The sequence below is a fragment of the Neovison vison genome, chromosome 10, assembly GCF_020171115.1.
Source record: "Neovison vison isolate M4711 chromosome 10, ASM_NN_V1, whole genome shotgun sequence".
NCBI classification, from domain to species: Eukaryota; Metazoa; Chordata; class Mammalia; order Carnivora; family Mustelidae; genus Neogale; species Neogale vison.
The window spans coordinates 66,098,459-66,124,230 of record NC_058100.1 but is presented as its reverse complement, the minus strand read 5'-3'; the positions used below and the strand labels follow the sequence as shown (position 1 = coordinate 66,124,230).

Genomic DNA, 25,772 nt, shown 5'->3' with positions numbered 1-25,772 from the left:
CCTGTGCACTGTAGAGTGTCCAGCCGCAGCCCTAGCCCATTCCACTCCACGTCTGTAGCATCTCCATCTCCCACACTCCCCAGTTAGGATGCCCAAAAACATCTCCAGACATTGTCCAATGTCCCTAGGGTCAAAATTGTGCCCCTGGAATCACTGCTCTAGTCCTTCCAAGTTCACTTGAAGTGCTTATTTGTTAAGACACTGGGTTGTCCTTCGTGTGTTTTACATAGTGCCTCACAAATCTTAATATGCTTAAGAATCACCTTGGCATTTCTTAAAATGCACACTCTGGTTGCATAGTTTTGGGGGAGGGGTTTGAGACTCTGCATTTCTAATGAGCTCCCAGATATTGCTGTTGCTGCTGGTCCACAGACCACACTTGGAGGAACAGGCTCTCCATTGTTGTGTCCTTGTGAGCCTACAGGACTTGACTTTATAAATAAGAAAACTGAGACACAGACAGCTCAGAGGCCACTCAATCACATTTTGAACCCAAGCCTGCTTGTGTGTAAATCTCGTACTCATAAGGGGCAACCTCGGTTGACGTTGGGCCAAGGTCCTTGAGTTCTCTCTTGGCCCTCTCTTCCCAGGTAATTGTGCTAGGTTAAGCTCAGGCACATGTTTGCCTGGAATATCCCTATTACACCACGCCTTCCTTCGACAGAATGAGCTACCCGTGACCCCAGGTAGGGATTCTGGAATCTACTGAGCTATACCCATGACCTCATGCCTCTGTTCTAGCCTGCCCTGCTAACAGCTCATCCCTCCTGCCCTCCTGCCCATCTGTAGGCAGCCGTCTAGCACTGCAGCTGCCCTGCGGCTCACTTTCTCTCTCAGCTTCCTGCCTCAGCTGTCTGTCTCTCCTGTCCTCTCCTGTCTCCCCCTTGTCTACTGCTGCTACATTCGTACTTTGTGTTCTTTTTTTATCTCAGGAATGCCTCTGGGCATCTTCTTCCCGTAGTGGTTAGGGATTTTAGTAATGCTCTGGATCCTTGCAGGGGAGGAAAGGGTGTGGTGTGGGCTCCTGCCAAAGACTGGATGCAGGCCCCCTAGAAGCCAAAGGAGCGAAGGATTCAAGCTTGGTCCTCATACAGACCAGGCTGCTGGCTGGGGACGGCAGCAAGTATTTCGTCTGCTTAAGGAAACAAACACCACTGAATGTGTGATGAAGGGAAAGTGTTTTGGTGCCAGAGAGACTGGGAAGGGCCACTTCCTTTCAGGGTCCCCTGTTTGTCCTCCACTGAGCTGGGGAAATGATCCCACCCCTCGCATCACGTTCTACTTCCATGTGTCTTGCCTGATTCCAGATGATCCCAAGTCCCAGATGAATTACCAGGAAGGTAATTCAGAGCAGGGCTCAGCAGTCTCTCTGCAAAGGGCAGAGAGTAAATATTTTGGGCTTTGTGGGCCATAGGGTCTCAGCCATGACTACTAGTCTCCATCACTGGAGCACAAAAGCAGCCATAGACAATATGTAACAGACGGGCTGTGGCTGTGTCCCAGTAAAACTTCACTCGTAAACACCGAAATTTGAATTTCATGTACTTCTTATTTTTTGATTTTTTGTCTGTTTGTTTGTTTTAGTCACTAACAAATGTAAAACCATTCTTAGATCACAGGGTAAGCCATTCTCAGCTTATTCTCGGTCCATACTTCGGCAGTCCCTAATCCAGGGTCTGGCGTTTCCCACAATGTGTCCCAGGGACATGGTCAAATACTCATAGGACGTGCTGCATTAAACAAAGTCAAGTACATGTCCCTGTCCCCCCGGCCCTCCTGAGACTTCTCAGTCTGCATTATTCTCAGGAGCATTACATGTTCCCTAGAGGGGCTGGCACATGCCAGCCTTCTGGAATCTACTGATGAGGCAGTCAAGAATCTTGTCCCTCAGGACCAGGTTCCGGGCAAAATGCTGTAGGAGTGCGGCTCAGGTCTACCCTTCACTTCACCCACAGGGCAACTGAAGTCTGACACCCAAACATATGGTTGGGTGTCTTCACCTTGGCTCCTGACATGCCGAGTCCCATGGGCAAACCCTGGCCAACCAGTGCAGGCTGAGGCCCGCCCGCCAGGACACCGGGATACCTCAGCTTTCCAGGTCTGGCCATGTACTCGCTGCCTTATTCTTCTCGAACCTGAGACGGGGCTATCGGGGGCTGCATGTGAGGTAAGTCTAAACTTCCAGGCTCTAAACCATCACAGAAGTATGCGTGGGCGATCCTCAGCCTCCAGGTCACTGTCCCGTCGTTAACAGAGCACCATTATTGAATGATTTTGGAGTAAGGAGACCGGGTTGCTCTGCACAGCAATAATGTATTCCCATGTGTGTACAGTTTGCAAGCACCCTGTTTCGTTTTCCCATTTGCTCCTTGCACCTGCGTTGTGGAGTGGGGGAGTCTGTTGGTTTGTTTTAATTTTATAGATGCAGAAACTGAGGCCCAGGGTAGCTAGGAGACTTGTCCCTGGTCACAGAGGTGGTGGCACAGCCAGAAGTCAGCTCTGGGCCTCAGCTCACCTCGGCTCAGCATCGTCCCATTGTCTTCACGTGAGGGGTGAGTAGGCAGTGAAGTAATTCTCTAGGAAAGCATGACCAATTTCCCTTTCTCCACCTCCCCCTCTCCCTCCGCCCCTCCCCCAGCCCCCATATATAGGATCTCCACAGAGCCTTGAGAGCCTGCACATCTTTATCTTTGAAAACGGCTTTCACTGCTGGGAGAAGAACCTTCCACCTGTGGCTACACCCTTGATCAGTGAATGGGGAAGGTGCTTGTCCGACTTGCCCCTCCCTCAACAGGACCCAGCCACCCCTGAACAGCCAGCCCTCAAGCACCCCTTCCGGGACTGTGGTGAGTGCTGGGGGTCGAGGGAGTACTTTGCTTCCAAGCACCCGACGGCTGCCTCGTCGGGAAACGGGGCCAGGGGGACGGATGCGGAGCTGCGGTCTCTGCTTTAACACCAAGAAGGGTCTGGGCTGGATGGAAGGAAGGCGGGCAGGATCACGAGGCCCAGAAATGAATCTTCAAGAGAGGCTGCAAAGGCTGTGGCGTTGGAAGTAACAGAACGAGAAGGCTCTGAGGGAGACACCGGGGCATGAGCTCCGGGAAAGAGGCTCATCTGACTGGGCGCTCATCCTGTGCCCCTGTGGCCTGCGTGTTGTCAGCCACTCCAGATGCAGGTTTTTTTTTTTTTTTCTTAAATTTTTTTTTAAAGATTTCTATTTATTTATTTATTTGACAGACAGAGATCACAAGCAGGCAGAGAGGCAGGCAGAAAGAGAGGAAGGGAAGCAGGCTCCCTGCTGAACAGAGAGCCCGATGCGGGGCTTGATCCCAGGACCCCGAGATCATGACCTGAGCCGAAGGCAGAGGTGTTAACCCACTGAGCCGCCCAGGCGCCCCAAGATGCAGGTCTTTTCCTGCATCCTGCATCCCACCTCCCTGCCCAGTCTGGGCTGGAATCGAGGGGCTGCAGGTGTGAAACCAGTGCCCTGAGTAAGACAGGTTCTTAAATGTTTGTGGAAGGAAGGAAGGAAGAAAGGAAGGGAGGGAGGGAGAAAGCAGAGAGGAAAGAAGGAAGGAAGAAAAGCAAAGGGCAAAGAAAGCCGGGAGAGGAAACTGTCTGCATGCGGGTGTGACAAACAGAGAGTGGGTGGCAGTCCCCTAGCGTGGGGCCTCTTCAAGACAGTCATCCCACTGGTGCTTTAGTGGGAGGTTTTCAAGGTGATTCACTTGGAAATCTGATTCCTCCTGTTGGTGCGGTTACCTGAAAACTTAACTCTTCGAGTCAGGGGTGAGTCGGTCAATTGAGGTGGCCGAGCGAGTGTGTGGCCCTAACCTGCTGTCTGAGCCCCTCCCTGTGGGCCAGGACTAATCCCCTGGCTCCCTGGTGATGAGGCTTCGGGATGGTCTTCTCCTGGGGAGGAGAAAAGACCTGCCGGAGGGGGCCTGGGGATCCAGGGCAGAGCTCAGACATGCGAATGCCTAGTTAAGGTCCCTATGCTCCCGAGTTTGGAGAATGCTCTATGCATGTTCTTTGGCTCTATAAGCCTCCTGCCCCCCATTTCTTCACTCTTCTTGGTTCAATTCTGACTGGCCAATTCTGGGCTGGAGAGAACGGTCATGGAGCAAGGAGGGAGACGTTGGGTGTTGGGGACGTGGGTGGGCCTGGCGGGGAAGGGCAGAGAGACAGCAAGACCAGCGGTATGAGATGGAGGGGCAGAAAGACCCGCACCCCACCCAAGCACACCCCAGCAAGGCCACACGTTTGCCATATTCTAAACTGGGAACTTACTCTGGTCTCAGATTTCACATCCGTGTGTCCCCGAAGGTGGCCCAGGGAGAGCCAAGGAGCACTGATCTGGGTGTGCTACAGCCGGGGCAGAAGTCCTACCTTGCGACGTACCTTGTGACGCCTCCTTTTCTTCCAGCAGGATCCTCCTGCTCCCTCCTTCGCGGCAGATGGGCTTTCCAGGGGGCACAACTGCCCTCCTCAGCCTGAGTCTGACCCTGCTTCTCTGCAGCCAGGCTCCAGGGGTCCAGGGCCAAGAATTCCAGTTCGGACCCTGCCGAGTGGAGGGCGTAGTCCTCCAGGAACTCTGGGAGGCCTTCTGGGCCGTGAAGGACATTGTGGTGAGTGAGGTGTGGCTCTGGACGCGGCTGCAGGGGTTCCCGTGAGTGCAGGAGGCTATTTTGTGATTACGGGGCCCTTTGCAACTCGCTGATTATTTTCCTATATAATAAGTTTTGGAAATCAGAGGCATCACAAGCACGCGTTCCTTCTTGCACATGAGGAAACAAGGCTTTAGCTAATGGTAAAAAGAGTGGTTGATGCTCTTTGTGGGAGGGGCCGCTGGTGAAACATGACTGAGAATTTCTCCGGGTGCTGAAGGTGATCGGTACTCATACTGGCTCTAAAGCGCCTTTCTCACAGGGACACTTTGGCTATAAACCAAGAGTTGGAGGATACGGCTGCTTGAGGGGAAGTTCCAAGGGCAAGAGGCAGCTCAAAGGTGCAACCCCCACTCCATGCCAACCCCCACAGAAAATGGGAGTAAAGCCCTGCCCCTACTCATTCTTAAACCAAATAGGCTTATTTCCTTCTGACCGAGGGAAACAACAGGTCCCCCACCAAGGCTCTGAGAACTCCTGGGATTCCATCTGCCTCTGGGGGTTAAGCTTAGTGATTTCTGTGGCTGGAAACTTGTACCCTCACCCACTGGGGGCCTACCTTAGCTCAGCTCTTCCTGGGTCCTCCCTTGGCTTCTCTGGCTTTTGAGATCTCAGACTGGATAGATCTGGGGATCAGCATGTATTTGCGTGGTTGGTTTCTGTGTTGTCCCTCAACCTGGATGCATCTTCTCTTTCTATTCCCAAAGCAAGCTAAGGATAACATCACGAGTGTCCGGCTGCTACGGAAGGAGATTCTGCAGAACGTTTCGGTAATCAGACTCTGGGGAAAGACAATGCCTCTGTGTCGGATGGCTTGTCTCCTATGGGTGGTCGAGGGGAGGCTGATAGAGACCACTTCTGCCTGACTGAGCCTACACAGGACAGGGCTGGGCAGGGAGCCAGAGAAGTAAACGTCTGAGTCATCACCCCCGTGTCTGGGTTATGTGGGTATGTGTGTATGGGGACATGGAGGGTAGTACGGATTGAGGCTCATAAGTATCTTTCTCCATTTAGCCAGAGCCACCAGGATTCCACAGCTGCTTTGGTCTCATTGGTTCCCATCCTTCTTTCTCACTCATTACTGTCATCCTCACACCCAGATAGGCAGTCAGCGAGTGCATGTACTGAGCCCTGGTCCCCACAAGGCACTGAGCTTCCCTCGGCGCTCAAGGAGGCTTGAGTGCAATCCCTGTGTTCCAGGGTGTTAGTTTTTTTTCCTCATTTCTCTTTCCAGTTCTTTACCTGGACTCTCAACTTGGAACCACCAAGTGCCGGGTGCTTTCTACGATCCAGCACCCAGCCATACACAAACACAGCTATTAGAGAGGCCATGTAGTGTAGAGGAAAGGACATTAAAAAGATGGGGAATCAGGACTTCTGGGACCTAGGTCTGTGTCTGCCACTGACTGGCTGTGGGTCTGTCCTCTCTGGGTTTGCGGTTCCTCCCATCAACCAAGGGCGCCGCTCTGCGTGCCCCTGAAGGCTCCTTCAGATTTAATGTTGGTCAGCCTCTCCTAGAAGATCTCTTTCTCTGTGTGCTTATCTTGCCCCATGTGGCACATGGGTTGTTCACCTAGGGCCATGGTTGGGGGGAAGGCTCGGCTCCGCAGTAACCCAGATCCTCCCCAGGACGTCGAGAGCTGTTACCTCATCCGTGCCCTGCTGAAGTTTTACCTGAATACCATTTTCAAAAGCTATCTGGGTAAGGCAGCTGACTCCAGGATCCGGAAGTCATTCTCAACTCTGGCCAACAACTTTTTTGTCATCGCCTCAAAACTGCAACCCAGTGTGAGTAGAACAATGCTGTGACGAGGGCCCATGGGAAATGCATGGGCGTATTTTGAGAAGACATCCTCCCTTCCCTTATCCAGTCCTGGCTTTTATTGCATGACAGATTTGATGGTGTCACGGGAGAGAGCACGGGCTCTGGATTCTGAAATGAGTAGTTCTGGATTCAAGTTCAGGTCTGCTTCTAACCAGCTGGAAAACCCTTTACATAGCAGTCAACATCTCTGAGCTTCATTTTCCTTATGTATAAAATGTAGATAATCATGCTACGTGACCAGATTGCTGTGAAAATGAAAGGAGTCAGCCCCCACCACGGTGGGAGTTCGGCAAGGGCTACCTTGAGAATGTGGGATTCAGAGTTGGTCTGGGGAACTGCGCTGGCATCACTAGGAAGGAGGGGGAGGGGGCTTGCTTCTGCTGCTACCCAACACTTGGCATAATTATACCCCCCTATTATCCAGCAGGAAAACGACATGTTTTCTATCAGTGAGAGCGCACGCCGGCGGTTTCTACTGTTCCAGAGAGCATTTAAACAGGTAAAGGCCAGGATTTGAGAACCTGCCTATCCACCAGTAGACTAGCCTGAACCATCACACGTGGGTGTCTCATGCAGAACTCACTGCAGGTGACCCCACCAGGCATACCCCAAAGCCGCCTAATTTTGCACACCCACAGGGATATTTGCATCAATTATCATCTACTTTGCACAAGCTCCACAAACGACACGACCCATATTTGTGCCAGTTTTCCTACTGAAGTGCATTTCTATTTCCCTATGAGATGATTTCCTTATGAAGGACTTTTCCCTGGGAAAAACGTGCTACGTATCTGCAGTATTTTCCATAATGCTCAAATGGTCTAGTTTGTGAGAAAAAAAGGGAAAATATATTACCATCTCCCAAATAAAGACAACAAAGAAAATCCAAATTTCATCTGCAGACCCCTCCAAAAAATAAATGATTTTGATCACTTTTTTGAGGAACAGAGCCATCAGTGTAAAAATAAATGGTGAAGAGGAATCTTATACACAGGAAGGGGGGCAACTGGACCTCAGTTTCTTCATCTGCATAGTAAACTTGGGAGGTGGCAAAATCCACCTCACACTAGGATTCCATAGTTCTTGTTATTAGGAGCTCCAGGTGCCTTTCCCTTGCTCCTTGCCCACTGCTACTCACTGGTCCCTTGGTCTTCACTGCCTCCCACAATGGGTGGGTGCCCTCATCAGAGGCCATCCCAGAGCTGACACAGCGAGCTCCAGGAGTACAGGATGGGAAGGAAACTTATTCCTGTGGCTAATACGGTAGACCATCAACTCTCTTTTCTCTTTAGTTGGACATCCAATCAGCCCAGACCAAAGCCTTTGGAGAAGTGGACATTCTCTTGACCTGGATGGAGAAATTCTACCAGTTCTGAATGCCAACACCAGGATACCCTCCTTGTTCTCCATGTCATTTTGAATGTGCCATATCCCTTCCAGTGGTGTTCTCTGAACACTTCACCCCTTTGACGATGGATATCATTCTTGGCCAGGCTTATCCTCAAAGACTTCTTTCTTGAAGTGACCCCAAAGACAGTCATGGAAGGTTCTCTTGGATGCTGTGAATAATCTACAAAGTAGATTTCTATATTTATTACAACCCTATTTAATTTCTATCAGTGTTTTAATCGATGCTGTATTTATTCATCAGACTGTAAGTTCTGTTTTGGCAGCAAGGACTGTCCCCATGCTTCTTTTTTTATCCTCCATGATGCTTTACACCATGGGGGGCAGTGGATAAGTGCTAAGTAAATACTTAATAAACTGGATTTTTTTTGTCTGTCTTTGAATGATTGAGGAACAATGAAGTGCTGAAGTTGCACTTTAGGACATAGAAACCATATTGCCATGAGATCTGCAGGAACACAGCAATGGGGAGGAGGTGAGGGGCATCTGTTTGGAATGTAAATGATGGAAGATACAAGATACAGGCTAAGGGCCAGGCATGAAGCAGGCTCACTAAACATTTCATTTCTCCCCACCCCCTTCTCCCCATCCCTTCTTGGGGGCCCTCCTTTCTTATACTACTTATTCTTACTTGCTGCTGGAGAGGGTGCCATTGTCAAGCTGACACGGCTAATGGTGTCATCACATGACCGTCCAATCTTTGATGCCACTCCCTGCTAATAAGAAGCAGGAAACCCAGTTCTGACAGCCTCTTCTTCCTAAGTGTGGGCAAGTGCCGGTAAGGCAGAGATATGCCTCCAGGAAAGGTCTTTTTCCTAACAGCAAGACTGGGGTGATCCCTAGTCCCGAGCTCTGGCTGAACTTTGTAGTTGACTTCAGTCTGCCTATGCCCTTGCCTGGAAAACTCAAGAGAAGGTCTATGCAGGGGATGGGCGATCTCTCCTTTCATGACATAAGTGCTTTTGCGGAGTGGTAGGCCCTCCAAGAAGCCACTTTCCTCCCTACCTTGCCAGAAGTTACCTGGCAAAGAGATGAGGCGGCATTTCTGATTGCAGAGAGATGTTAACAGTTTGGGATGGCCAAAACAGACCAACGCAAAGTGCACAAATATCATTGCTAAGCCATGGAAGGAAGATAAAGAGATAACACAAGCTATCCTATTTTTAAAAGAGGGGAGACACTGGGGTCACAGCACTTAGGTACATCAAGGGAGGGAGACAGTATAAAGGATTTAGGAGCACTGACACTAACAAGCCTAGGCTCTGAAAATTTACAACCTTTCATCATATCAACCAACTCACAGGACTGAGGCATGGTCTCACTAGAAGGTCCGGGAGCCTTCTACTGGTGTGACACCCAAGCCTGAGAAAGTATCCTGAAGCAACACCTATTCCTATCTCCAGCCGGATGCCATGAGTCTAGAGCCAGGGCAGCGAAGACACTCTTGGAATCCCATGGCTTGGAGAGGAAGCAGTTGGCACTGGGACAAATGCTCCATGTGCCCAGGGCCCACTTGAAAACCACAGGGGGCTCCAGAGGGGTGTGAGAAGAGTTGGGAGAGGTTACTGAGCTATTCTCAGGAGACACAGGAATGAGACTCAAGGTTGGCATGGGAGGTAATGAGGGCTCTGGAAACAGAGCAAGTATTGGAATCCAGCAGCTCAACAGGACTCATTGGCACCAGGGTCTGGGCCCAGGGGGACAGCTGGCTAGGTGAGTCAGACAGGGGATATTGACATAATCATCAGCATCCGTGTCCTCCGCTTTGGCAGCAGGCTTGAAGTAGAGGCTCGTGTATTCACAGCTGGTCTTCAGAGACGGGGCATGGAGCCAGAGAGCTTCAGATACCTGGGAACCAGCATACAAGCATCATTGGATCTGAGTAGGGTGATTTTAGTATCTCTCCAGATAGATTTTCACAGTGGGCAATGGGGGGCATGTGCATGGTTGCCGATTTCTAGAAGGCAAAGACACAGAGGTGGCTCTGCCTTGGGCAGTTTCAGGGTGGCGTCTCACCGCAGATAACTGGAAACCACTTAAATCTAATGTGGGCAGGAAATGCCTTAAATGGGGTTTGGGCTCAAGTCACCTGGCTAAGCATGGGTCTGAAGGAGACTCAGCTGCCAGAGGAGTTTCCCCTCTGGGATTAGACAGTGTGACTTGTGGAATAAATATGCATCTTCTTAGGGAGTTATTCAGAAGCATGGTGAGTCATCCCTTGCACCTCTGTAAGGACTAAGAGAGGCTGTGATGTGGCATAACAGTACATTCCAGGAAGGGGCTGGGTAGGGAAGAGGAGGAAGGCCGTAGGCTGCTTGGGCACAGTGGTACTCCTCTTCCCCGGAAAGAAACTTCAGGGTCATCTGCTTTCAGGATGGGTCAGCTTGGGGGAGGATAGCGCTGTGCATTGATTCCAACACTGCACAATTATTATAACATCCACCCAACAAGGCTTCAGGAGGGAGAGTCACGTATTGAAATACAAGTGCTGAGAACTGCAAGTTCAGGCCCATGAGCATGGTGGCACTCAGGAAGTGCTCAGTCATGAAAAGCAACTACTACTTTGTGAACATCAGCAGAGAGAGAATGAGCTGCAATGTGTTTCAAAGATATATCTCCCACTGCTTGTCACCGTCCTTCACCTAAGATTAATTTATTCTGCTTGAAAAATCAAGACGCTCCCTATGAAAGCTAAAATATTGAGCCATTAACCATACACACCTTGTGGTGGACTGGTTTGGTCAAGAGTTTTATCCCTAATAGTGGGAATGAGAGTTTCAAGCAGGGAGGAAGTGTAAGATGGGAGCAAAGTACGGGCTTGGGTGAGGGTGTGTGTGGCAGCGGGGAAGTTCAAGAGGAAAGGGCTGGTGTAATGGTAGATGGTGCTGCTGGGCCATACCTATGCTACTACAAGCCTCCTCTAGCAGGGGTGGGGAAGGGCAAGGTCAGGAAGCTGGAGGTGACTATGGCAGAGCTGTTACTGGTTACTGGGCATCACTGTATCTTTTTAGCAAGGCACACAATTGTCCAGTTAGGGGGTTCATGTCTCAGTCTCCCTTGAAGATAGGTGTGGCTACATGACTAGGCTATGGACAATGGGATGTGACTGGATGGGATGCATGAAACCTCAGGGTCATGGTCTTAAAGAAACACCTTTTGCATTCTCTTAGGGGCTGGAATGGAGACATGAGGCTGTGACTGAGCACTGATGGTGGACCGGACAAGACTCTAGAGGATAGTCGAGCAACAAGACAGAAGTTGTTTGAGTCCCTGGATGACCTGGTGGCTTTGGCCACCTCTCCCTGGTCCCCTGCCTTAACTTGGGAGGAAAACAGGCTTCCATCTCATGAGCCTTGTGGTTTAGGGTCTGTTGCATCAGCTTTGTCAACACCCCAATTAAAACTAGGACATTCACCAAGCTTAGTTTTTTCCTGGTTCCTGGGGCAATAGTAGTAGTAGTTTTTAACTACTCTGGGCTACTTCAGAGAATAAAATAGTTTCTCTTCTTAATTTGGATAAACAAAAATGAATGGACAGTTCAAATACTTGTTACCTGTCTGCCAATGGCTATCCACAGACACAGGAATTCTCTATGGCCATTCATAGATTTCTAGAGGACTCCTCCTCAGCCAAGGGTTGAATCCTCTACGTCTTGACATCTGTCCGCCAAGTCATCCTCTAGGCCAGGCTTAGTACCTCTAGTGATGGGCAAAGTGCCTCCTCTCATCGACAAGAGTTTACTAGAAAGTTCTCCCTCATATTGAAGTAAAACTGGGTAGATTCCAATCCCTAAGACCTCCTGGAAATCGCAGCTCTTTCACATGAAAGCCCTTCGTGCGCTGAATTGCCATCCCTCGCCTCTACTAACCCCCAATTTATCCCATGGCTAGAAGCCAGGTAACGGAGTCTACCACGATCGTTGGACTCTCAGTCCACTGACACCCTCAAAGGAGGAAACTGACACAACTTCTTCCCAGACTCGGGGCCCAGGAGCTGCTGGGAAAGCCGTGCCCTCCGGCTAACGCGCTGCTTCGGGAGCCGCCTCCCCCCAGGGCCAAGCCCAGGTTTAGGGCCGGCTTCGGGCCGCCGAAGCCAAGCAGGGGCGGGGCAGAGCTTACCTGCGGAGCGGCAGGGGGCGCCGACGCTCGGAGGCCAGGGAGAGGTACCTCCCCCTCACCTAAGGAGACCAGGAGAGGAAGGTGAGGGCGTGGCCGCGGCCCTGTCGGCCCCTGGCCCGCCCCTGGCCCGCCCCGGCCCCGCCCCCCGGCCCGCCGGAAGCCCTGGGGAGAGGGAGCCGGAGCGGAGGTGCGGGCGTTCCCGGAGGCAAGGGGTTCGGGCGCAGCCTCGGCGTCCGCGCAATTTCTGCCGCCGCTTGGTGCTCAAGGGTCTCGCTCCGCGTGGCCGCCGCCCGGCCCGGCCGTCTGTCCCCGCGGCTCCCGGCTCACCCTCAGCGTCCGCCGCCCTGGCGCGCCGCGGGCACGCGCTGTAGATGTTCTGGGAGCGCGGCTGCGAGGCGCGGGGACGCTGCGTCGGGGGCCGCTGGGACGCCTCCAGGGCACGCATCCTCAAGGCCGCTCGGCGGACCCGCCTGGAGAGGGCTGCCCGGGAAGAGGAGAAAGGTGTCAGGGGCCCTTAGCCACCGTCCCCCTCACTCGGGTCCCAGGAAACTATGGGCTGTCTCCCTCCCCGGGGCGCTTGGCCGGGTGTGCCGTGGAGATGCTCTGAATGTATGAGCCACAGCCTGGCCCAACACGAAAGACCAAAGGCCCCAGGCTGCCCTCCACGTCCCCATTCCCCTTTCCAGATTGTAGACCCCCTGCCACGTTTCTCGTGCCCCAGGTTGCCCATCTGAAGCTCCTGAGTTTTCCCTTGGAGAAGCTGGGGGGGGGGGCTTCCAGCGGAGTCTGAATGGGCCTTTCTCACAACTCCCCTTGTCCCAACTGAGCCCCCAGCCGCTCACCTTTTCTCCTTTGGATGACCCTTTTCATCAACAGCCCCAGCAGTGCCACCAGGATGAGGGCCAGGGTGGTGGGGACCAGGATGTGAAATCCTTGGCCTTCCAGCCCAGGCAAGGGGTCCTGGTGGAAGGCTCTGAGGAAGAAAGGAGAGGGAGAGGGAGAGGGAAGGAAGAGGTCTGGGAGGGAGGGAGGTTTAAGGCAGCATTCCCAAATAGCCAACTTTTTGGGAAATGGCCCCTTTCTTTAAAAAAGCCTTCTCCCCACCCCACCCTCAAAGAGCCTTGTCTATGGAGTCATGAAACCTGGATATAAATTCAGGTTCAGCTTTCTACTGGCCGTGTGATCTTGAATCACTCTCCGAACCTCGCTGAGCCTCATTTCCAGAGAAATGGGTAGAGTAAAGCCTATTTCACGGAACTGTTCAAGGATGAAACAAAATGTAGGTATAAAGAAGGGAAAGCACCTGGTCCAAGCAGCAATTAGTAAATGTCAGTTCCCCTCTGACTGTTTGCATCTCAGTTTCTTTACAAGATTAGTGCAAATACTAAGCAAATTAAGTTTCTTATAACAGCGGAAAAGATGTTTCTCACATGGGGTGCCCTCTGCTTAAAAGGTCTTCCCTCCATGTTGTTTACAGATTGAAATTTTATTTTCCTTAAAGGGTTAGTACATCAGTTCTATTTTCTCTTGCAACCATGGAAAACTAGAATTATTTTTTTCTCACTGTCCTCAGTTCTTGTGTTTGTACGGATTACAACACTTATTATAATCAGACTGGCGTTAGTAAGAGAAGACCTGGATATTTCATGTTTTCATCTTTCTTACATTTTTCAGGACAGAGCACAATGCCTGGCAGATAGTAGAAACTGAGAAAATGTTGGTTGAGGGACACCTGGGTGGCGCAGTCAGTTGAGCTTCTGACTCTTGGTTTCAGCTCAGGTCATGACCTCAGGGTCGTGAGAGTGAGCCCCCAGATAGCTCAGTGTTGAGCACAGAGTCTGCTTGAGGTTGTCTCTCCCTCTCTCTCTTCCCCTCCCATTTGTGCTTTCTCTCTCTCTCTCAAATAAATAAATCTTAAAAAAAAATTAAAAAAGGAAGTAAAGAAAGAAAATGTTGTTTGAACTGACTTGAGTTCTCCACTGGCCGGCTGGTGGAGTCTACTGAGCTAGGAATCAGGAGTCCTGGTTCTATTTGAAAACACGTAGTTCTGATGACCTCAGTTCCTCATCTATAAAACACAAATGATGCTGGAGGTCCCTTTCCTCACCAACATGCTTGTCTTTGCTTAGGCAAAAATAATTCCAATTCTTACAGATTTTCTTTGGAGACTGCTCTAATGCTGCCCCCTAGTGATCCATTGCAGCATTTTCCTGGGTGTGCCCCAGCCTTTAGACCAGTGCCCTCCAGTAGAAATACTACGTTAAAATTACACATGTAATTTTAAATATCCTAGCCACACTGAAAAAGCAAAAGAAAACAGGTGAAATCAATTGAATAGTTAATAGTTTCATCATTAGTTTTTTTTTTTTTTCTTATTCAGTTCCCCATCAAAGCAGATCTGAATGAATGCTGAGCAACTTAAAGATTTGGGTCTCCTTCCTACAGGATCTCCTGCTGGGGCATTGCCAAGTGTATTCTTGTCATTGGACTAATGAGCTAATGTGCTACACTCAGAGACAAGAAGGGTCTCCGCTGGCAGATGTTGTGGGAAGAGTTCAGTGGGTCTCCTACATCTTGACTACTTTGCCTGACCTCTAGCCCATTCTGGGTGGTGGAGACCTCTTACCTGTGCCTGTGAAGCCTGGTGTGGTAATTGTAGCTGGCTGTCTGGGGCTTAAGCAGCCCCTCTGGAGCTGAGGTCTCTGAGGCTCTGGTAGATGGCAGGAAGGTTGGGGGGTTGGCAGCTGCTACTGAAGACGCTCTGGAAACTCGAAGGTAGTGAGAGGTTGGGGTGGTGGGGGAGGAGTGGATTTCTGGAGGGGCCTCTGTCCTTTCAGCTGGTGTGGTAACTGCAGGAGACAGCAGAAATAAGTGATTTTCCCTATACACACTCTAGTCTCCAGCAGGATTAGGTCACCGTCTCTTTCCTGAACACACTCCTTCTCTTTACTTAGACTCTGTACTTGAAGTCTTCATGGCTAAAATGCCTTCTTAGCATGTCCTCTACACCTAGTATATTTGCTATTCTATATATTTTTCTAAATATATTTGCTTCAAAATGCCATTTCCTCCAAGAAGACTTCTTGGAGTTCCCAGGCAGAAGAGCTTGCTCTCCTCTGAGCATGGGGAAAATCCTGTTTGTAGTTCCATCCCCACTCTACCCTATGCTGTATTTGTGTGCTTGCCTATTCTCCATCCTACACCTATCAGTCACAACCTTGGGTATATGGTACACTCAATTATATTATCTCACTTGGAGCCTAGCAAAGTCCTCCAGGGTATCAATTGTTCAATTAATGTATCTACCTCACAAGATATATGTGAAGATGTGGTGGAAATATTGCATGTCAAAATGCATTTAAAACAGGAAAAGGATATAGGAATGTAAGATACCATTAGTATAATCATCAGTATATAATTATAGTATAATTAGTATAATCATCAGTCTTTTATTGCAAAATGGAATCGTTAAAATCACTGTATTACAGCAAATGTAGATGGCCCTTTGGGGAACAGGAGGCATCAGGACCTCTGGCTGGAAAAGTTCTGCCCAGTCTTGGCTTCTCTAAGTCATTCATAAAAGAACGAAGATTTTGTGAATGGAGCACAGACTTCATTACTTGTGGTGCCACCTGGTGGTGATGTGTAAGTCCTGCAATTAGTGCCAAGTGGACAAGGCTTTAGGTTGGGCTTGAAGGACATAGCATGCTGATCTTAGGGAGGTACCCTCTCCCAAGACAGGGAAATACACATCTGAGACTCAGTTGTACTCTGCCAACCATTCGATGAACTGAACGCATCCCCCCTCCTCCACTGTCACAATGCCACATCATCTCTCCCACCTCCTCTCCCACCTTAGCTTTGATGAACTGACCTTCAGGTACAAATTCAAAAGAACTGTCACGTGCAGGCATCTGGAGCCAGGGAGGCACCGGCATGTGTAGAAATTTGTGAAGCCAAGGTGGGGGCTCAGGCATCGGCTCCTCTTCCCAGAATGGCTCATACTCTATGGAGGCAAGGGGAACACACCTGTGGGCTCTAAGACCAGACTGAGACCTGGGGAAGGGATGTCAGTAGGAGTTGAAGCTGACCCAGCCAGGGTGGATGGCAGCAAGCGGAGGATGGCAGACTCCACCAGGAAGAGCACAAAAGAAGTGGACTAGAGACTTCCCCAAAAGAAATTCTTTTTCGCCTTCACTCAGCCAACTTTTGCACTAACCACCCTTGGGATTTGAGGCTGCATTTGGTTAGGAAATCAGTGGAGGAATGGAAGAAGGTGGGATTCAGAAGACATATGGAAAGGATCCGATTATAAAGTACCAAGTTTGGCTTACAAATGTGGCTTGAAAAATGACTGTCTTTCCTTAATAGTTGTCCCTGATATTTCTTATGGGGCAACTGTGTAGGACAATTATGCCCTTTCGCTTCTAACTTCTTCCTGTCTCAGAGCCCCTCCTCAATCTTAAATCCCCACTCCTCTTAGGCCTCGGGTGGGATGGATACAGTACAGCACAGTAAGTGTTGTAAGAAGAGTGCTGGTCTTTTTCCTTTCATATGGTTTGGACCGGAAATTGGGGGGACTGTGAGGTTTCAACCAGTATCTTTGGATTGGCTAACATGGCAATAGCAGGAGAGTCTGGGGGACCGGTGGCTGTCTCGGCCGTTACGTGTGAAGACCTTTGCTGGGTGCACTGAGCCTGGGACACCTACCACTGAAGACAGTCAGGGTGACTAGCTGGGTCTTGCCCTGGTCTGTGTTCATGCCTGTCCCACAGGCATAGACCCCACTATCGCTCTTGGTCAGCTCTGTCACCTCTACGAGGAACAGGTTCCTATCTGGACAAGGCTTCAGGGTGACTCGTTCCTTGTATTCTTCCTTGACAAAGTTCTTGCTGGACACCACGGTGGCACAGCCTCTAGTCTTGGCCATTTCCCGGCACAGATAGAGCCTTAGATGCATCTGGGGAAGCGGGCATTCGATGGTAATGGATCCACCCAGCACTCCCTCCATCTTTACTTCTGGGAGGATCTTCAGAGCCCCAGCCACTGCAGGGAAAGAGAGATAACATAGAGGAAGCCCCGTTCCCAACCACAACTCCAACCCCATCCCTATTTCCAAACCAGGCCCCTGCCCAGCCACGCACTCATCCCTAGCTCCAGCCACATGTCATCATCAGCCCAAGCCCCAGCTGGTCCTTAGCCCCAGCCCTCTTCTGATCTCTAGCCCTGGCCTCATCCCTAACCCTTTGTATGTCCTCAGCCTGGCTCTATGCCCTGGTCCCTTTGACCCAAGCCTGGCTTCCAGGCAGATCTCTCCCAGCCTAAGCCTTAACATAACCTTCAATCTCATTCAAACCCAAACCCATAAGTTCCCAGACACCAACCCCCTAAGAATATAGTCAAAGTACTGCCCTACTCCCAGGAGAGAGGCTCTCCCACGGCGACCCTACACAGCCCGTAGTGCTCCAGTGACGTCGTGTGGAGCTGGGAGGCACAGTGCGATTTTGCTGCAGGAGGTTTCCTGATAATTCTGTTTTGCTCAGATCCACTCAGCCAAAAGAACTGTTCACCCTCGGTTTCATTTGTTAAATCATTAAAAAACAAAACAAAACAAAACCAGAACATTTATCGAATGCCTTTCACGTGGCAGGAAGCCTGCTGGCCTCCCTCCATACACAGCGTGACTCCTTTGGTGGGCGATACAAACGGCCAGTCACTAGAGCCCAGCACAGCAGGGTAAAGCCCACGCTGGAAATGGGCAGCGTGCCCTGTGAGGAAGGAAGCAGTGAGGGCGTGCAGAGGGCTGGTGTAGCATGAGGGAGGGATTCTGGAAGAAGTGATGTCTCCACAGGTAGAATTTTCTGTCCATTGGCACCAAAGTGAAGTCACATTTCCTCTTGGGAGACAGAAATTCCACATCTGAACATAGAGTAAGTTAGGTAAAAATGACCCCTGTTGTTTATTTTATTACTATTGTGATTCTGAGATCTAGGATTACTAATGCACTAGCAGTGAACAACGCAAACTCCTGGCAACAACCGTCAGGTCAGTAACACTAACTCCCTTCCCCCAGTCACAAAATTTTAGTATGAAAAGAATTAAAATTACTAAGCTGAACAAATGGGAAACAAGAAACTAAGCGTAACTAAAACAAAACAAACTCCTACTAAAGTCTGAAATCACAAGGAGAAGTTTGGAATGCACTTAATAGCTAGTTTTTACACCTTTATTTCAAGGTGGAAAGTAATTGATCATGAATCTCAAATAAATTTCAATCTAAACCAGTAGGTGCTTAATATTTTTTGACTTGATTGATGCCCATTTGAATTTCATGGGTTCTAATAATTAAATTTAAGACCCTAATCCATTGTCATCTATAATTACCCTTGGACTTTACCAAGGTATAATATGGGGTTTTATGCAAAGTTACAAGCTACATGGAACTTTTTTAACCGTAATAAAGAGGAGGAATTATTCCCAGCCTTCTTTACATGTTGTGTTTTGTGGTCCAGACATGGCATACCTTTTAGAAGATGGTATGACTTTGAGTCCTTGGCTTGACTATACAGCTTTGGGCTTCGTGGCATGTCAGCTCTGCCGTATTCATAGGAGAGTTGTTCTATGTCTAACAGCTCAGAGCTGTAAATTTCACATGTGAATGAGATGGTAACCTTAAGAAATGTCTGTATTGTATTTGAAGACTGTTCACATAAATCTGAAGTTTGAACTTATGTATTTCAATTTGGTATGCTAAAAAGTACTGAATTAATGTAATAATCCTTTTCTTTTTTTTATAATATTGTAATCTCAGTTCAGAATTTAACTGAAAATATAAAACCCGAATGATTTCTATATAGTAAATTGAACTGTAAAGGTAATTTGTGTGTGATTCTGAATACAAAAGATAAAATGTTTTTATTCCTCAAAAAAAAAAAAAAAGTGATGTCTCCATGGTGACCTGGAAGATTGGGCATGGAGGATGGCCGAGAGAGTGATGAGCACCTTCCCTGAAGCAGGGAACACTGGCAGAGCACAAGGGAGTGTGTCAGTGTGCGTGCATATGTGCCCAGGCGTATGCGCCTTGTGCATGCAGGGAGGGGGTGACGCAGGGAGGGATACATCACGGCTCATGAGTCCCTGAAATCAAAGCGCTTATGCTCTGGGTGAGAGAAGGCAGACCTAATGCTGTTGGGTCAGCTGGAGAGAAGGCTAAGTCCAAGTATGATTAATTACCAGCCAATGAATGTCCAGTATTTCTGGGAAGAGGGAATAGGAGTAAGAATAGGAATGTGCGTGTGGGGGTGGGGAGGGGCCAGGGGACTTGCGTGGAGGAGGAGAGACTCTTCCAGGCGGTGAGTGCGACCCCCAAAGCGGCGAGGGTCGCAGAGAGAACATGGCGTGTTCCTGGGGGCAGAGAGGAGTTGACGAATTTCTGGAAATTCATCCGCCGACCACATTAAGAATAGCTCCGATGAGTTTAGTAAGGCGAGGAAAGGCAAGAAGGGCAGTCAAGGAAAGAAGCAGGGCTTGAGGTTTCCAGGTGAGCGGAGAGAGAGCCAAGGAGGACGTTCTGGAGAGACCAGAGAGCGTGGCTAACAGTGAAGAGGTTGAAACCATGATGGGAGTGTGAGCGGGGCGAGGTGGGGGCGTGGACTATTTACACGAGCCTGTTCAAGTCTGAGAGCGTCCTAGCTGGTGCCCGCGGGGCAGGGAGAAGCACAGGGGCCGGCCAGACACGTGATATCGGCCGTGGCCCTCCCGCAAGTAATCCAAGCCTGCTTCCAGCTGCCGGAAACTGAGGTGTGTGAGGCAGCCTCATGACTGGAACACGGCGATGGAAGGGTGACCCATTCAAAAGACAAAGAGCCAGCCAAGGGGTGGGGGAATTACCCTGTGTGACCAGACAGCCTGCACCTGTGTGTGAGGTTCAGCACCTGCCAGTGAACATGTATTTTTGGACCAACCCAGCCAGAAAGGGGAGTGAATGCTGCTTTCCTAAGAGCAAGATGCTGTAGGGTGGGCAGGGGCAAGACAGACCAGAGGGGGACCTCCACCTACGCAGACACTTCCAGTGGCCTCCCTCTGCTCAGGGATGAGCTCCGGGTAAAGCCTTGACTTACCCAGATCCTCGGTTAGGGGCTGCATGCTTATGTCCCTTTATTATTTTTTTTTTAAAGATTTTATTTATTTATTTGTCAGAGACAGAGGGAGAGAGCGAGCAAACAAGCACAGGCAGACAGAGAGGCAGGCAGAGTCAGAGGAAGAAGCAGGCTCCCCGCCGAGCAAGGAGCCCGATGCGGGACTCGATACCAGGACCCTGGGATCATGACCTGAGCCAAAGGCAGCTGCTTAACCAACTGAGCCACCCAGGCATCCCGCTTATGTCCCTTTAGAATTAACGGTTTGAAGCCCTAACCTTCAATATGATGGTCCTAGGAGGTGGGGCCTTTGGGAAGTAATCAGAGTTAGACGAGGTTAGTGAAGCCCTCATACTGGGATTAGTGTTCTCATTCCCTCCATGGACACAAGCAGAGGCCTTGTGGATATCCAAGGAGATGGGGGCGGTCTGTAAGCCAGGGAGACGACCATCACCAAGGACAATATTTGCTGGCACCTTGATCTTGGGCTTCTAGTTTCCAGGACTGTGAGAAATAAATATCTGTTGTTAAAGTCGCATGGTCTATGGTATTTTATTGAATCGGCCAGAACAGACTAAAGCATCCTTACTGTGTGAACTCTGAATGGATGAAACACAGGAAAAGCTGCTGGCTACAATGATCTCTGGTCCCAAGGAAGCACGAGTCAGTGAGATGTGAAATGGCCAGACCCCAGATCTCTGTGGAGTTCATAGGAGCTCCTAGCCCACACCCAAGGCTTAGTAAAGCAGATTTCCCAAAGAGAGAAAAGACAGATATAACCTCCTGGCTTTGAACTTATGCACAGGGACACCTGGATGGCTCAGCTGGTTAAGCATCTGCCTTTGGCTTTGGTCATGATCGCAGGGTCCTGGGATGGGGCCCTACGTCGGGCTGCCTGCTTAGCCGGGAGTCTGCTTCTCCCTCTGCCCCTACCCATCCCCTACTTATTCTTTCTCTCTCTTTCTAATAAAGAGATAAAATATTTTTTTTTAAAAAATAGAACTTATGGTCCATGTGCATCAGATTCGTGTTGGAGAAACTTACTAGGGCTACAGACAACCTGATCCCCCCCCTTCAGCGCGGTGGTTACGTTTATCTACGGCGGGGCCTGTGCACCTGCATTTTAAAATAAGCATCCTAGGTGCCCTTGAATTTTGCAGTTCCAAACTATATAGCTGTATTTCCAAGTACAGATTCTGGGGACTAATGGGAGGGGTGGAAGAGGTGCCTAAGGACCCACCCTGCAAAATACTGGTATTTTAGAGAGACTCCTCAGTCTGCGGCATTGATCTCTAAGTTGGTGACTTGGTTTTCATGGTGATGGTAGGGGACAGGGATATACGTGCTTTGAAAAGTCCCTCTCAACATATAATTGGATATAAGTGTGTGTGTGTGTGTGTATGTGTGTATTTGTACATATTTGTGTGTGGTGTGTGTGTGTGTGTGTATTTGGAGTATGGGGAAAAACACATTATTTCCATGATGAGAAACACGGTGAATGCCCACAGGGCCTGGGCTGGGGTGGTGCTCTGGAGGTAGACTTCGGGTTCTGTAGCCACGGTTTTGCAGGTGATGAGAACCCTGTCAACTCAAGTCACAGCAGAATTACGTCTGGAAGAAGGAAGCTGGCCTGAGATTTTTATGTTTGTCAGATGGAGTGTGAATTTTTAAAAAAGAATGAGAAATGTCTGACAGTTTCTCGTCCCTGCATACCCAACATGTGTGTCCAGGCCGGCGGTCTGCTCTTTGCCCTGTCACGAGGAATGGAGTGCCCTCTCTCCTCCCACGAGCCAGTCCCGAGTCTGTCCTGCTCACTTTCTTTAGAACTTCTCCGGTGCTGCTGTCCCTCTCTCCTCCCTGTACCATTGGTCTCTTCTCCGCCCTCACTGCCGTGGCTTACACACCTGCTCTGAGAATGTCTGTGCTGAAAAAACCCTCCGTTTACTTGTTTGCTACCCCTCTTTGGTTCTCTTTCTCAGACGAGTCGTCATAATCATGGACTCCATCTCCATGCCTCCTACTTCCTCTTCCACCCACACTTGTCAGAATTTGTCTCCAAGATTCCACTAGAACTGCTGGTCAAGTTCAGCAAAAGTTTCCTTTTTTCCCCAAATTTCCTTTTTCCCCAAGTTTTCCTTACATTTGGCGTTTTTGTTTTACTTGCCTCTTGGCAGCATTTGAGGGAACTGAGCCCTTCTACTTTGAAACACTTATGTCTTGTGGCTTCCCTGACACCACATTCTGAATGACTGCTCCTTTTCAATTTCCCTACATTCTTCTCCTTCTCTATCCACCTCTCAGTGTTGGGTTCCTCCAGGGCCTAGAACTTGGGCCTGTTCTTTACTTGGTCTTCCCTTACTCCCCCACACAAGCTCATTTAGGCCCATGGCTTATAATGCCAGCTCTCTGTAGATTTCTCCAGAACATTGATCTTCAGGCTTGTCTTCCCTAGACTCACCTTTCTGATATCTCCACTTGGAACTACTTGAATATCTGAGATGTATTTCAAACTTAAAATGGCAAAACAGACAACAACAACAACAAAAATAATTCTTGATTTCTCTTTCAAAACCTATTTCTTCTAAGCTCTTCCTGTTTCAGAAGATACACCAGCATCTATCCAGCTGCTGAAGTCCAAAACTCATTCCCATACTATATTAAAAAATCAAGAATAAATTTAAGGGTGTGTGTGGGTCCGTGCGTGTGCGTGTGTATGTGCACATGCATGGACCCAGCCACAACGTCAAGTGTATGTATTATTATTTTGGGGGTCAAGGTAAAAAAAGATTTGAATGCCTCCAACATGTAATACTGCCTTGCTTTATTACAGAAATTCATTTAGGGCTCCAGGCACGATGGCCTATGGCTTGGGACCTAGACCTGGTTCCTGGGAACCAGGACCACCCCAACATTTATACAACCTGGGACAGAAGTGCAAATAATGTCTAAGTATTTTAGAGTTATAAATAAAGCTAATGAACTGTTGAAAAAAGTGTGTTCTATACCTCATCTTGGCAAATTTACATGCTCCTTAGATGTCCATTCTAAACCACTTCGGTTTGGAAATAATGTTCCCCACATTCCTAACCTCTGTCCCATCTCCCTTCTTTTCTCATGCCTGGCTCCTGTTCACACCACAAAGGTCCTGGTATGGACAAGACAGATAACCCAGCTTATATGTATTAGTTCCACCCATCTCATTCCGAATGGCCACGTGTGGTGACTCTTCTATAGAATTAGAATACTAGGAAAGAAGACCCAGGATAGAGGATCACACAGTCATTGAAAGTGGGCCCAGAGTCATTTGGACAGGAAACTTGAGGTTTAGAAGAGGGGACATGAATGGGGGCTTGAGGTGGACAATCTCCCTGGGTCTGTGAACTCCTCACCCTTTGGGGAAGGGCACAAAAGAAAGATGTTCTGGACCCAGAGCAGGGATCACTTTGGCCCAGCTAGAATGGTGGTATTGCTTGGGGCAGACTGCAGTGGTACAGTTTAAGTACCCTTCACTGTTAGAGATCTTCTACTTCCATCCAACCCCTCTCTCCTCTCAGGCCTAAGTTTAGTTAACCATCAACTGGTTCACCTAAGTCCTACTCCCACAGAGTCTGACATTTTGCTTACCACGTACAGAGTCTGACATTTCATTAAAGTTGCATTTCCTTATATTTTTAGGGGGTTTTAATCTTCAACTCAACAAATATTTGACTTTCTTCCATATTCAAGCTATCAGGAAGGAAGAAAATATGAATAAGAATATAATGTTGACCCTCCAGGAGTCTACTGTTTCATCAACAAAATGAAGTGAATATATGCCAAGTCACAATATAAAACAGAATGAGGTCAGTTATGGAGATTCAGAAGATGGGTTCTGAAAAGTGTTATTAAAAGGAAGTGGAGGATGAGGTAGACTTTGAAGGATAAAAGGTGAAGCGGAGAGGAAGGGTGTTGCCAGCAGAAGGAATGGCATGAGGAAGAATATGGTGGCAAGAATGTCTAGCACATGTTCAAGGAGGACTCCTCTTTGGCTGGAGGTTAGGAAGTCAGGGGATTGTGGTAAGCTCAGAGAGTAAAACGGGAGCGCAAGGGATGAGTTTTTAGGAGGTGGGAACCATTGATGGTTGCTGGGAGGGGCACTCCTATAATTAGAGTCAAGCATTAGGAAGAGGAATCTGGGGCTGTGGGCGAGCCAGGTTGAAAGAAGTGGGAAAGACAGTTATGGGATGACTGTGTGTTCTCCTCCTGCCCATTCCCTCTGTTACCTTTTTATAGAGACTGCCACTGATGCTCCTCTGGCAATACTAATCCAGAAACTACATGAATTGGCCATTGACTGAGTCAAAGTCTGGGTTGGGATAAATGGGAAGAGGTGGCAAAAAAACCATTCTGCATTCTGTAGCTGATATCAGAGATAGTTAAGATGGATAGAGTGGCTGGTTTGTTGGGGACCAATGAGGAACTTGAAGTAAGGTATTAGGCATGTTGCATTTCAGATCTTCGTGGGATATTGAAGTGGGGGTTCCTAGAAGATAGCTGTAAATTAATACATGGAACTTGGGCTATGGACTAGGGTTACTGAATGGATCAGGGAGGCTTCATTTAAAGTTGAAGTTGAAAATGAGCAGTGAAAGAGACCCAAAGAAAGAGAATGTAGAGGTAGGAAGAAAGGAATTTGGAGGCACTTGCTTTAAAATCCCCAATTATCAGGCTAATGTGTCTAGGAGGGGTGACACCTTCAGCTCTCATGAGTCAACACCTGAGCCCCACAAGAGTTGTGTCTGGAGTGGAGAGAGGAGCACTAGCAGAGAGTGGGGAGGGCCTCCCAAGAGGCCCTAACATGGTCTCCATCCTTATTCTGCCCTATGTACTGGTCTGCAACTAAACCCATCCAGGAATAGCAGAGCTAGAGATGGCCCACAACTCCCCTACCTGTGGCCAATTTGAACCTCCTAAGATATGCGAGGTGTTTTCCTGTGGCACTTACCTGGCAGGAAGCAAAGTGACCAAAGCCAGAGGTCCATGGCTCCTTCCAGAGCAAGGTCCCATCCAAGAGCCCCTGAAGACCAGAGCAGAGACCCACTGCTCACCCAGGAAAACTTTACAATCTGGAGCTTGAAAGAGATTTCTGGCCCCACGAGGAGCAAGGCTTGAAAATGAGGAAATGACAACTTGTCTTGTTTGCTAACTAGTCTTAGACTAAAAAAAAAAATACCAGCAAACCACAGCGGAAGTTAGGAATTAAGAAAACATGTTATGTTGAGGGCGAATGGGTCACCAGGGTTCAAAGAGCTTCGAGGCAGCTCCTGAATGCTACTAGAAATGCTCAGGTATGCTATTTCTTTGCCTTGGGGACTTTCTCTTGGAGGTCCTCACGCTTTATGTCTGTTTGTTAACTTCGGAACCACAGTTTGCTTTATCCCTGCCTTTGGGACAAAACAGACTTCACCAATTTTCTCCACCTGGAGAAGACCATATGGATAGAAGCTTCGGCCTGAAGTCAGAAGATTCTGGTTGTAGACCTTGAACTTATATGAGAAATAATTTTGAGCACCTACTATGTGGGACTCCTAACCATAGGTTTTGAGGAATTCATTCCCTTTCTCTAAGCCTTGATCTC

The 25,772-nt window shown here is 49.0% G+C and overlaps 2 protein-coding genes across 2 annotated transcripts; one reads left to right on the top strand and one right to left on the bottom strand.

Annotated features, from left to right (window-relative positions):
- The first annotated feature begins 4,457 nt into the window (after positions 1 to 4,457).
- Positions 4,458 to 8,165, top strand: IL24 (interleukin 24). The gene is made up of 5 exons (XM_044266147.1): positions 4,458 to 4,628; positions 5,375 to 5,437; positions 6,297 to 6,455; positions 6,917 to 6,991; positions 7,785 to 8,165. Exons 1-5 carry the CDS (start codon positions 4,458 to 4,460, stop codon positions 7,866 to 7,868), a joined length of 552 nt encoding a protein of 183 aa, XP_044122082.1. The 3' UTR covers positions 7,869 to 8,165.
- Positions 8,166 to 8,199: 34 nt separating this feature from the next.
- On the bottom strand, positions 8,200 to 25,312 carry FCMR (Fc fragment of IgM receptor). The gene is made up of 8 exons (XM_044267529.1): positions 25,140 to 25,312; positions 16,728 to 17,063; positions 15,892 to 16,023; positions 14,644 to 14,866; positions 12,860 to 12,990; positions 12,345 to 12,497; positions 12,018 to 12,076; positions 8,200 to 9,747 (listed from the first exon to the last, which is right to left on the bottom strand). The coding sequence occupies exons 1-8, from the start codon at positions 25,174 to 25,176 to the stop codon at positions 9,571 to 9,573; spliced, it is 1,248 nt and encodes a 415-aa protein (XP_044123464.1). The 5' UTR covers positions 25,177 to 25,312; the 3' UTR covers positions 8,200 to 9,570.
- Positions 25,313 to 25,772: the final 460 nt, after the last annotated feature.

Bases quoted from the DNA above. Each gene is read 5' to 3' on its own strand.
- FCMR (XM_044267529.1), bottom strand. From the start codon at position 25,176: ATGGACCTCTGGCTTTGGTCACTTTGCTTCCTGCCAG. The intron at 16,024-16,727 runs GTAGGTGTCCCA...TTGCCTCCATAG, and splicing joins CACCCTGACTGTCTTCAGTG to AGTATGAGCCATTCTGGGAA. The intron at 12,991-14,643 runs GTAAGAGGTCTC...TTTCTTCCTCAG, and splicing joins ACCAGGCTTCACAGGCACAG to AGCCTTCCACCAGGACCCCT.
- IL24 (XM_044266147.1), top strand. From the start codon at position 4,458: ATGGGCTTTCCAGGGGGCACAACTGCCCTCCTCAGCCTGAGTCTGACC. The intron at 4,629-5,374 runs GTGAGTGAGGTG...CTATTCCCAAAG, and splicing joins GGGCCGTGAAGGACATTGTG to CAAGCTAAGGATAACATCAC. The intron at 5,438-6,296 runs GTAATCAGACTC...GATCCTCCCCAG, and splicing joins AGATTCTGCAGAACGTTTCG to GACGTCGAGAGCTGTTACCT.